The 12,580-nt window shown below is 38.2% G+C and overlaps 1 protein-coding gene across 4 annotated transcripts in view; it reads right to left on the bottom strand.

Annotated features, from left to right (window-relative positions):
• The window catches only part of GRM5 (glutamate metabotropic receptor 5), a 253,121-nt gene that overhangs the window by 53,396 nt on the left and 187,145 nt on the right, over nt 1-12,580 (bottom strand). For all 4 annotated transcript variants that reach the window (XM_030476429.2, XM_030476432.1, XM_030476431.1 and 1 more), the window contains one exon: nt 2,789-3,024. In XM_030476429.2, coding sequence (XP_030332289.1) covers nt 2,789-3,024 — 236 coding nt within the window. The remainder of the gene's footprint in view (nt 1-2,788; nt 3,025-12,580) is intronic.

The following is a 12,580-nucleotide window of genomic DNA, read 5'->3' as shown; positions in this document are numbered from 1 at the left end:
CCAGGTTGTGGAGAATAATTCATTGTTTTCCGTGAAAGTAATGGTTATTGCTTCTGGATAGACACCTTCATTTAATATTGACCTTATCTGTCAACACCAATCAGCTTTATGTTCATCTTTTCATCATTATCCCGAGAAGTAAAGAATGGCTTGCCTTTTGGCACAAAAATAGATTTTTATTTCTCTCCAGCACTTCTCTATAAACTCAATCTCTCTAATTGGAATCCTGAGAAACACTTTTAGCATCTTTTTTTTTTACTTAATGCATGCAGCTGTTGGATAAGAGAATGTATTCAGTGAGATAAACTGATAAACTAAAGGGCACAGTCCTGCTTTCTTATCAAGATAAATTTGAAGTAGCACTAATATATTCATCATCAGGCAGAAACTGCCAGGATAGTCTATGTTTGTGACCACTGTGGGCAAGCATCATCTTTACAGTTGTGAAGTCTGAACTGAGGGAATTTAAGATTAAAAATTTGCTTAAAGTTAAGAAACCAAATATGAATGTTGGAATAAATATAAAGACATGATTTTCAAAGTCATATGGGAGATAGGAAATCAGGTAGAAGCAAAAACTACGATGACAGTCTCAAAAATTCATGTTAATTTTAAAGTTAAACTTCCAACATCAAAATCTCTCACTCCTGCAATTCTCAGAGAATACATTTGTGTTTTATCTGCTGGTAAATGTACAAAGTTGTCTAACTTCAGTATTTTTTTCACTTTATCATACACCCTTGCCTAGTTTGGGAATATTATGAGAAAAACAGCACAGGTGTCTTAGCAGTTATGACACACAAAGTTGTGATTAAGAAAATCTACATGTCTTCTTTTTGGCCAACCTTTGAGTTTTCTTTATATAAATTTTGACAGATGGTCTAGACCAAAATCAGAACTATAAAACTGAGTAACATGATGACTAAAAACTTCCTGTGTGAAAACCCTGATCAAATGGACAGTTTTAATTGATTGCTGTGTGTAGTGTTTTTAATTTGGGGAAATACACAACTGAATTAACAGTTTTCACCCTACAGCAACAAGAAAGAATTAAAGCTATTATAATCTGGTTTTCACACTTTTACTATAACCATCCTGGCCTAGCACTGAATACAACAATAAAGCTACAGGAAAAGTAATTGGGACAATCTGTATATTGTGTGTTTGACATTCACGGGTTTTAGGAACCTATTTGAGCTGAGGAGCATTCAGGATCTCTTTATGGGAAACCTTCCAGTGATGAGTGCTGTTCAAAGCAAGCTATTCACGCTTTGTGATTAAGTTGTCTCATATTCATGACTGGTTGACTTCATGTCTAAAATAGGATCTCCCTGCAACCAGAGATAGTGTTTTTGTGTTAGCGAATTTTATTTTAGGCACTGTAGACTAAGACTACGAGTCTTAGGTATCTACGTTTCACAGTTCCCAACCTTTCATGTAAAACAGAAATTAGATTCTCCCAGTGTTGGCAAAAAGTAAGTAAAAAAAGAAACCCAGAAAAGTCAAGTTGAAATGCTGTTGTTAATACAGCACAGTGATAGAAAACAGGTCTTCATTAGCCTGTATCTAGCCATACCTATTGTACTGACATCTCAGGAAAAAGGTCTACATTATTTGTGGGGAAATCAATGAAGTTTACTGCTCAATATGCAGTATCTGTCAATAGTGCAAATAAAACGTGTCAGGTGGTGTTGGAAGAGTAGCAGAAGAAAAACAATGGAGAAAAGTCAGTTGAATGTTGAAAATGTACACTGAGGTTTTGAGATTCCTAGATTCAATTTCTATCTCAGCCAAAGATTTCCTCTTTGACCTTGTCCAAATCAAAAGCAAGACTTACGAGTGTTAAGTGGGGCTTAGGTGGGGTTTTGTGTTGTGTAAATCCACAACTTTTGTCCTTAAAGATATTTCTTGGTCGCATGGGTGTGTGGAATATACTGATATTTTTAGGAGGCAAGGTCCCTTGGGGCTTAGAACTGTGGATGGGCTAATGCCCAGTATGGCACCACCTTATGCCTCAGGACCAGCAGGATGCCCATTGCTTTAGTACTGCTTGGCATCTCATGAAATAAAGAGTTATTAACAGAAGTAATTGAAAACCAAACCACTACCACCACCGACAAACCAACAAAACCCCACAGCAAAAGAAATAAAAACCCCAAACCACCCAAACTGAAAAACCCCAGAAAAATGGATCATATCTTTCTGGGGAAAAAAGGTTTTGACACCGTTTTGCAAAAATAACAAAATGTTGTAGCAGTTTTTGCTAAAATCAGTATGATTTAATGAAAAAGATCAGCTTAAAATGGCATTTCCTGAAATGACTCATGGCTGAAAGAAAATCTGACAAAATCTTTCAAACCAGTTAGTCTTCTACCTGGAGTACACAAATAATCATCACTACCATATGGACTTCAAGTAACTTTTAGTTTATTAACTCTGTCATTGCTCCTGTGAGCTAAAGCTAAAGCAACTCCTTTTTCAGAAAAGAAGCACTGAATTTTGTATTACAAGATTTTTGAAAGTGTTTAGATGCCCGTAGAGTAACATCAAATTTTCCAAATAAGAAGAGTTAGGTATTGAGGCAGTATCTGTTTCCTTAGAAGTCTGAATACTTTTAAAATTGTGATAGTCATCATTTTGGAAAGAGCAAGGATTGCAATTCCAGCCTCTTTACTTCCAACCCCATTCACTATTCCACCAGACCAGGCTGCATCAGTCCAGCATGAGCTGTTTACGCCAGACTTTTAGTCACACTGGTTTATACAGCAGGAGTAATAAATTCACTTACTTGTGCAAGTCTTGTTGTATTTAGGGTTCTCTTGAGGAAACCCTTCCAGCCGGCACTGGAACCTGTGCTGCCAAAATTCCTGAAACCATGGATTTCGGTGATTTGTTTCTGGCCGAAGCTGTAGGTAGTAATCATCAAACCATTTTACATCAGGAGACTGGAGCTTGATCGTTATTCCGCCAACAGCTTCACGCTGGTACCCGTCTGTCACGTCGTACCTGTCTGCCCAGCCATCACTGCAGGGATAAATGGAAGAGGGACAACATTAATCATTCAAAGGAATAAGAAAAAAACTTTCTTAAAAACAAAATTTGGAGCCTAAAAGCACCCATGCACACCTGTGATTCTGTGTGGAGTTTAGTAAAGCACCTGTAGTACTTCTAGTAGAGGAATTCAGTGTTTTCCTTTTCCTTATGTTTGCTTGTCATTGGCACCTTCTACTTAGACGACATATTCTTCATAGAATCGTAGAATCAACAAGATTGGAAAAGCCCTTTAATATCATGAAGCCTAACCATTGCCCCAGGACTGACAAATCCACAACTAAACCATTGAAACAACATTAAAAATCACAGATCCTGAAATCCTCCATCTATCCTCCATCTCTGCATCACACTAATCCTCACCGAGCTCTGAGGAGAAAGTCTTGGATTCAGTGTTTTACTGGTACTGGGTTGATACTATTACCTGAAAGGAGGTGACCTTGAGAACAGGAGCTCTTACAGCATGAAGGGCAGGACTGTGTTGCAGACCATGCTTATTGAGCATGCTTATGGAGTATGGCACGAAGAACCAAATGGAAATTCTGAATGGAGTGATGCTGCTCAAGTAGAAATATCATCTCAGAGCTCAGATGCTAGATAGTACGACATTGCATCTGAAGCAAGAAATCCTCTCTGCAGACATGACTAATGAAGCTGGACAAAGCATCCATGCCTTTCTTGGTTGTTCATAGCTGGAGTATTACAGAGTTGTATGACCTTGTACCACACACAGAATTTTAATCCCCTTCTGTTAACATTTCTGCTTGCAACACTCTAACCACAAGTAGCCAGAAGCGACTGAAAATCCAAATCAAACAAAATGTCACAAACTTCTCAGGGTAATTCTCCTCTCACCAGTTTCACAATGGAGTTTTTTGGAAGTACTGACATTTATAAAGTTTCACTCAACTTCACTACAAGTGTACATATCTAATTAGAACATTGCCAATTTCTACTGTTTTATCATGAACATGTGTCGTGGTTTAAGCCCAGCCAGCAACCCAGAACCATGCAGCCGCTTGCTCACTCCCCCCATTCTTTGTACCCCAGCTCCTGGAGGGATGGGGAGGAGAATCAAAAGAATGTGACTCCCACGGGTTGAGATAAGAACAGTCCAGTAACTAAGGTATAGTACAAAACCACTACTACTACCACCAGTAGTAATAATGATAAAGGAAATAAGGGGAGAGAATACAATTGCTCACCACTCGCCGACCAATACCCAGCCCAACCCAAGCAGCGATCTGGGCCTTCTGGGTGACTCCCCTCAGTTTATATACTGGGCATTACGTGATGTGGTATGGAATACCCCTTTGGCCAGTTTGGGTCAGGTGTCCTGTCTCTGCTTCCTCCTGGCTTCCCCTCCTCCATGGCAGAGCATGAGACTGAGAAAGTCCTTGATCGGAGTAAACATTATTTAGCAAGAACTAAAAATATCAGTGTGTTATCAGCACTGTTACCAGAGTAAAGTTGAAAACACAGCACTGCACCAGATACTAAGAAGGAAAAAAATGACTGCTACAGCTGAACCCGGGACAGGGCTTTTCTTCAGTTTTTCAAAAGCCCCAAGTCTTATGGTGAGAGAATTAAAAGAATCTCAGATTCTTCTCTAAGAATCCCCCTCTTCTCTACTCTCCCTCTAATATGGCACTGATGTTAATGACTATAGAGATCACCTTTAAATCCTAAAAATCAAATAGCTGAAGGATTAAAAATAAGCTTAATTTGTCTTATTTTAAAACTTCATGAGTTGTTTAAAGGGAGCCCTATTTTAACTTAGTGTAACTGATGTAGGCGACCTTTATCTATGCAGTTCTGTTGTTCTATTTTGATAATTTGCTGCCTAGCCTAAACTTTGCTTCTGTGCTGCAGAACACGGAGGAAGCTTGCTGCAGTCACTTGGTTGCCAGCATATTCCCCTGTTCTCTGCACTCAGCTGTCCTCACACAGTGCAGAAATCAAGACCTCAGACAGTGACTTCTTCTGCACGAGACACTATTTTCATTGAAGCCTGGACTCGACTACGTCTTATTAGCACAGCTGCAGTGTCAATAAATATTAGCTTTGCCAGAGGCAAAAATAATATCCAGTGTCTGGAATGAAAATGAAGCGACCGTTGAACATGCTTCAGATTTCAAATGCACTCATTTACTCAGGACAAAAGAGTAAAATACACATTCATGAAAGGAGAAAGATGAACACTGATGTTCAGCTTGAATACAGCACTTGGAAAATTTACCTTCAAGCTTAGATCCAATTAGAGATGGACACAAATGTTAATGTTTCCAAACACACTCAGGAGGCTCAATACAGTCAAATGCTCCCCACTTTCCACCAGCACCATTTGCTGGACAAAGAGTTAGAACCATTTATGGGTTGTTTTGTGCTAAAAGCCACAGAAGATATTTTAAATTTATGGGCGATTTAACTTTTTCTTTGAAACATTCATCTTAATCTCTGGCAAGTTTTCAAGCAGTTTTATCCATCCTCATAAAATCTGACAAGTTTTATAAATGCAGGAAGCGATAGGTTGCCTGTGGTGTGTTTTATTTTTAAAACTGAATAGAATTTAAGCGAATGAGACTTGTGCTGTCAGTATCCCAGCTTTATGAGTTGTCGCATAAACAACTTAGGAAAAAAAATGTTTTCTTATAATTAATTTATTTATCATTTTTCAGAGGAACAGTTTTTTCTAATCCAGCAGTGCTGTAAAATTTATAGCAATACTTAATGAATAGTTATCCCCTCCAAGAAGATTTGCAACAAAGATACCAGTTTATAAATCTAAGTTGTTAAAAATGGCAGAAATAACAACTTCATATTACATAACCCTTCTCAACTTCTCTGCAAAAGGGCTTCTTAATTCAACAGAGCTGCTTTTCGTTCAAACAAGTATTTCAGCTTAGCTTACTGGGCAAATAGCATTTGGGAGCTTTATATAAAAGATGTACTCAAAGCGCGTATTGTAGAGACAACAATGTAGAGATAAGAAGCTTCAGAGAGACAAGGTAGCAAAGCAAATGCTAAACTGGTATCAAAAGGCCAGTGAAAGTGGAGCAGGAAAACAGCTCGCATGATTATAAAAAAAGCTCTGGTAGTATGTGGTATTTAGATTCTGCACCCACAATAGATTAACAACACTTATGGGATGTCAGTGACAAGATGATATAGATATATTTGGGATATCTGAACCTATGACATCCTCTGAACTCAGTAAGAGGAGTAAAGATGAGAAAGAAGGGAACACTGAAAGAAATACCTGCTTACTTTCAATGTCCTGCCTGTCCCTCCTTAGACCTTGTTTCTTCTCCTAATGGCTGGAGATATCACAGTACTCCATTGGTGGGTGCATTATGAAAGGTTCAAAATGGTATTACCCATTGTTAAATTCTGCTGGTTCAACAGAAATTGGTTGTGACAAGGATCTCCAAATATAATTTCCAATATAATTTCCATTCTCACCCACAGAAGTGGCAAGATGGATAGGTTGCCACTAACACCAGTGCAGGACTGTTTGCTGGTGAGACAAACGGTTCTTTAAGTTAGCAGTGGGGTATATAGAATATTTAAGAGAACAAGTGGTTAAGAACAGCTTCCTCACAGATAGTAAAACAAATATGGGTGAACAGTATTCCGGTGATGATTATGAAGGAGTGCTAACATACTGAATGGGACATGGATATCCTTAACAGATCACTATACAAGGTTGTTTTTTCTCCCTTGCATGGACACTGTGCTTTCCAAGTTTATTCTGATTAGGTGAATAGGCAATTCTGATTATCAAAAAAAAATGATGTTGCTTTTTAACCACTGGGCAAATGTCCTTCAATGATCCTTCCAGGACTTATAGATAGACTTGCACATAAAGAAATATTATTGTGAAAGAAAGCACAGCTGCAGCACCAGCAGTAAAAGCCCCTTGCTGAGATATCTGTCAGGTGTACACAATAATTCACATATCTCATTCATCAGCTTGCCAGGGTAGAAAGCTGTCAACAAGGTAAGAGGCCTATGATGTGCAGATCTGGCTGCCCTCAATATTACCTTCACATTCAGCACAGTGGGGAATTGTCTTTCAGGATCATGACATGTTTTCCCTTCATCCAGTTCTTTCGTGTTTATATTCTTTGCCGTCAGACTAATGCCTGGTTTCCTTAAAGGCTGGTGGTGTGATATAGGGTAATATAGGATAACAACCATACTGTATAAAAAACTAATATTGCAAAAAATACCATTTGAGAAAATTCTTGCATACCAAATTAAATAAGGAATCATGGAAAGAAGGAAAAAAGGAAAAATGACATTTGCTGTTGCAGTACTAGCAAGAGATGAAATTAAAATAGGAGGGCCTATCATAATGATCTTTACTATTATCATAATGATCTTTATATGTTATCAGACTTTGTTTGCATGTCTACGTTACCCCAGCTCCCATTTTTTGAAGGATATTCTAGTGTGATGGAGATTTTAGTGAAAACAGTACCCTTCAGCAAACAGAAGGGAAGAGTTCTGCTCCTTTGTTAAAGGTCTCTTTAGTTTACTCACAGTAAATCACAACATAGTTTTATATCACAGAAAGGGCGCAATAAATGCCATGACAGAGCCACCAACATTCACAAAATTAATTAATTAATATAGCAATTAATAAATATAAGCTCAATAAGATAACTTGATGGTTTAGATCGTTACTGTATATACAGTTATTTTAAAATATCTGAACAGAAAAGTAGAGGCAGATGAGGCAGATGAGATCCTATTTAAATGACTGGGTTGCACAGCCATGACCACAGATCACGAGCACCCTGCTCACTTCCTCTCCCACAACCGTGGATACCAATGGTAGGGAATAGGTCTTCAGACTCCTCTAACTGAGCATACCTGAACAAGTAGGACTGTCACTGTAGGACCATATATTGTTATACTGTATGTGCATCGAAGATAGAGGTGCAGAGTTTTTAGGATTATGTTTGCTATGGTAAAATGTGAGAAACTTGAATGTGGTTTCCTGGATTTTTTGTGTTTTGTCCTTTCCCATCTTTCCCATCTTCCACATGAAGTAGTCAGCACCAACAAGAGCTTTCCCAGATGTGTGGCACCGTTTTGCTGACTTCAATCCACTTCGCTTATAATATACAGGGATTGTGGGAGGAAAGGAAAGCAATCTCTGGCAATAAAGTGTTGATATCCAAGAAAGATGAAATGCAGGACTGCGTCTGTTATAAAGAAATCTCCACCTGTGTGAATGAAGTATTTTTGTTTCTTCTGGAAAGAATCACCATGGAGAGAGGAGAACATTCAGGTGAAGAGCAGTACAGGAGCAAGCTCATGCTTGAAGCGTCATGAAGATGTCATCGGAAAGGCAGGTAAGGACTATAAAGACCATTTAATATGCGTGATGGTGATGGCTGTTTTGGGATTATACAGTGCAGTCAAGAAATTGCTAGCCTTCCTGGAAAATATTTACAAAAAGGTGAAGTTAGTCAGTCCCTGCCAACAATGACCTAAGCATTTAATTCCACAAAAGGTCTTCAAAAAGACAAGATGGACATTGCTCCAAGAGTGCTCATGACAGTCAACCGCATGACAGTCAACTGCATGAAGCATGACAGTCAACCGCATGAAGCATGCTACTGATATCAATCTGCTTATTAGGGATAACAGACATTTGCAGACCTGACTGACACCTTCTATAAGACTAGTAAATTATTAGAGTTGCACATCACTGTAAACAAGACAAAGGCAGAGAACTATTGCCAGCTTAAACTAGATAAGAGAATGTCGAAACCTGAATTTCATGGTCAGATTAGTGTGAAAGAACAATTGCTCAGAAGAGATCATTAGAGACACACTTAAATAAATAGATACTATTAGAAAGATTTAATGGGTTCCGGAAAAACAGGCAAATGGAGTAGGAAGGAGATGTTGGCTCAGGCATCAGGGTTTCATTCACATGTCCAGAGATGCAGAACACGGAAAGAATTAGGACTATTCATTACTGGTCATGCTTACAGCTGACAAGCGTATGGTCTGTCCTGTGATAAGTATCTGATTAATGCCATCGAATCTGGAATATGTGAAGAAAGGTTTTTGTGAGCTGCTACCAGACCATTCTCCAAAGCACAGGAGTTACTGATAATAGGGGGTAGGAGAAAAATGCAGTAGCTTGTTTATCAAGTTCTCAGACAGCTTAGGTGACACTACTTGGATACAGGCACAAGTGACAACAGAGACGAGGCTCTTCTGTAGGTGTTTAATCAGTAGGTGAGGACTGTTTGAGAAGTTTAAGACAAAAAGCAAATTGGGTGAGAACAACCATGAAAAATAGCATTTGTGACTTTTAAAAGAGCAAAAAGGAAAAATAGCAGACTTCACCAAGCCTAGAAAATCTCAAGGTTAGATCTCTTATAAGGAATGGAATTGAAGAATTAAAAAGTACTTAATTAAAAAGTGCCATGCAGAGGAAGGATAGGAAATACAGTAACACGTTAGTGAGCCCATCTCAAAGATGGAAATATATGAAAAGAAGCAAGGTCACATTTTCAAGGATCAACATGAAAGAAAATCATTAGATAGTGATAAAATAAAAAAGGTCAAAGCACAAAACAAGCTGCAACAGACAAGGGACGTCAAAAGTAACAGAAAGCACTTCTCTAAGCACTTTATTCTTGGAGGAAAAGTAAAGAAAGTCTTGGCCTGCAGTTCACTACAGGACTAAAGTTACCCAGGACAAAGAGACAAAAGACAAAAACAGGACAGCTTTTAGTATCAAACTTCACAAAAGGAAAACCTAGTGGTTAGTGACAGAGGTAAAGGGTCAACCAAAAAGTGGGAAGGTGATCTAGAAAACAGGCTTATTTCAATTAGCTGAAGATTTATATCCTAAAGAACCACACGCAATCCTAGGGGAGAGATGTCTTCACATACATAGAAAGCTGCTTCAAAAAGATCATAATTTTTTTATCATGTTGGTGTAAGCATTCATGACTTAAACTGGAAGAAGACTCATTTTAGACTTCAAGAAAGTGTTCCTCACAGTAAGGAGTATGAGGAACTAGAATAGCTTGGAGCCTTCTGGGACTGTCAGAAAATAAGATAAACAAATATCCACCTGATATAAATGGTCCTGCCTTGGTGAAGGGAGGGCACTAGGCCACTGACGTCCTGACATTCACTCTGCCCTGTGTTTGTGCTAGCTTATGTTGAGGTTTGACATATGTCTGGGAATGATAATTGTGTAAAACCCAGTGGATTAGAGAAAAAAATGCAGACAGTTACAATAATGTCCCTCCCTCACAGATTCCCTATCTTTTCATGGTGTTTTACCTCACTTCTTACTGTATTTTTCCTCTCCCTGCAGTTGCTGTGGGAAGCATCAATAAAGAACAGAAATGGATTTAGGTTTAATTCTGTGTTTGACTGTGTACACAGCTAGTTCCAGTGCTGAAGTCGGAGTATGCAAGAGCGTGCAGTGGGTCACACACCTGTCTGATGCCAAGCAGCATCAGGGCTGGAAGCACCAAAATTTAGCCATGTGGAAAAAACACTTCCCCATGCACAGGGTGAAAGAAATGGGGTAAAATTCTCCTAATCAGAGATAGCTAATAATTTTGCACAGTCAAGACATTTTAAACAAAAAGGCCTTTTTTTCCCTGAACTGGAAAAGCTTGTTTTTATTGCTTTTAAAATAGTCAGTCTTCTCAAAATTGCTCCAAATGAAAATGATTCTGTTTTATCACTTTTTTTGGGGAGGGTGAAAGAAAGGATTTAGATATATTCCCCAAATAACACTCTCAGTATAATTAAGATAATCCTTTGTATTTTCAAAATAGAAGACAAATTCTGTGTTCCTTAATTTAGTCACTTTGGCCAACAGTCTGCAATAGGAAGAGAGGTTCCTGCAACAGCTCCTCACCATGTTACATGTTGTCTCTACAGCTAACACGGTGCTCTGTATTTTTACACCAGCATAGAAAGCTAGAGACATGTCAACTAGTCAGGTCCATTAAGTTACTCACTATACCAAAAGTAACTTTCCAGTTATTGGCTCTGAACAAACTGTGATCAGTGACAGACAGTGACAGTGAGCTGGGGAGTGAAGCTTTAGGTTCCCTGTGAACACTGCCTGGAATATTCAGCACACATTTCTAAATCACTGTTTCTAAGATTAGACAAAATACTGAGATACGTGTACACAACAAAAATAGATTCCCCACCCTCCTTTTTGTAAACAGTTCCACTTATTTTCTAAATTGGAAATGCAGCAGTATCTTGGAATCAGTTGAGTTGATTTCTTGTCCTCTAAAGTCCCTCCCCCTTCAATCTATAGCTAAAGCTATTACAGTTAATGAGTGCATTCATTAGGCTGTAGACTGGTCTTTGTTATGCAAAAATCTGTTTGTAGGCCACATAATGATGATGGAAACTGCTGTTCTGCCCACGTGTAATCACTTTCCTGCCAAAAATCTGACCGATAGCATTTGAGAATATAGTTGAGATTCTTTCTCCACCTATGTAGGAGTTTGTTGACTGAGTGGCTGTCTTTAATTTTCCTTTCATTGTATTTCTCTGTTCTTACAGGTTTTTTCTATATCTTAAAAGCTCTAAAAATATTAAAGAGTCCTTATGCTCTTCTGCAAAGTGCTGCCAGTCTTGCAAAGGTAAATTTGCTTGATTAATATTGGGGGACTTGGAATTGCTTTTGGTGAGCAGCTGTAAATTGTTGCATTTAGGTGAGTTCATTTTATAATAACTGCGTACGCAATGAATTCTTGTCTTGTTACCTGGCTTTTTTAGATTGCAATTCCTCATCTTTGTCTTCCTGTTCATGCATATTATAAAAATAAATGAATGTAAGGGTAATTCAAAGGAAAGAAATGAACTGATTATTTTTAGGAAGTAAGCCAAACTGTTTTCCCCAAGATGATATTGAGAAGTAGTTATGCAGTGAATTTGATAGATACCTTGCACAGGGGGATTACTTGTAGATTTGCAAAGGGGATTACTGGTACTAATTACTTGCAGAGTATCCAAATTTCCACCAGCTGAGAAAGGTTGTGATGGCAATTTGAGAGATTGGTAGTCTATAGCAACATCTAATTTGCATGAAAACAGAGTTTTTCAGCTGTCCACATCTGTAGTTCAGAGGTGCAAAGTAATTCAACCTGGCTGTAGTCAGGTCTACAACAAAATATAATTCCAAATGTGTGCTGCCCCTTCTTCATGCTAGCAAACTCTCATAGCTAATCAGACTAACGTATGGAATTTATATCCATACGTATAAATTGTATAGACTGTCGCCTAAACTAAAGAGAAATCTGACTGTATGTTGCCCCTTAAAACACCAATGATGTTCATCTTGTGAAACAATTCTTTTTCCTAACAATTCTTTAGGGAGGAAAAAGTAAAAATTTGACATATTACCAGGAAGAAAGGCATTTTGGATGCCTAGGCAAATTAATCAGGTCTCAATGTTGTTTTTTCTAAGATATAATATAAATGTTTGCTACAATTCCAGTCCCTCACTTTTTTT

The sequence above is a fragment of the Strigops habroptila genome, chromosome 2 (genome assembly GCF_004027225.2).
Source record: "Strigops habroptila isolate Jane chromosome 2, bStrHab1.2.pri, whole genome shotgun sequence".
Classification (NCBI taxonomy): Eukaryota; Metazoa; Chordata; class Aves; order Psittaciformes; family Psittacidae; genus Strigops; species Strigops habroptila.
Note: the sequence above shows the minus strand (reverse complement) of the source record. Positions and strands in the feature narration are given on the sequence as shown.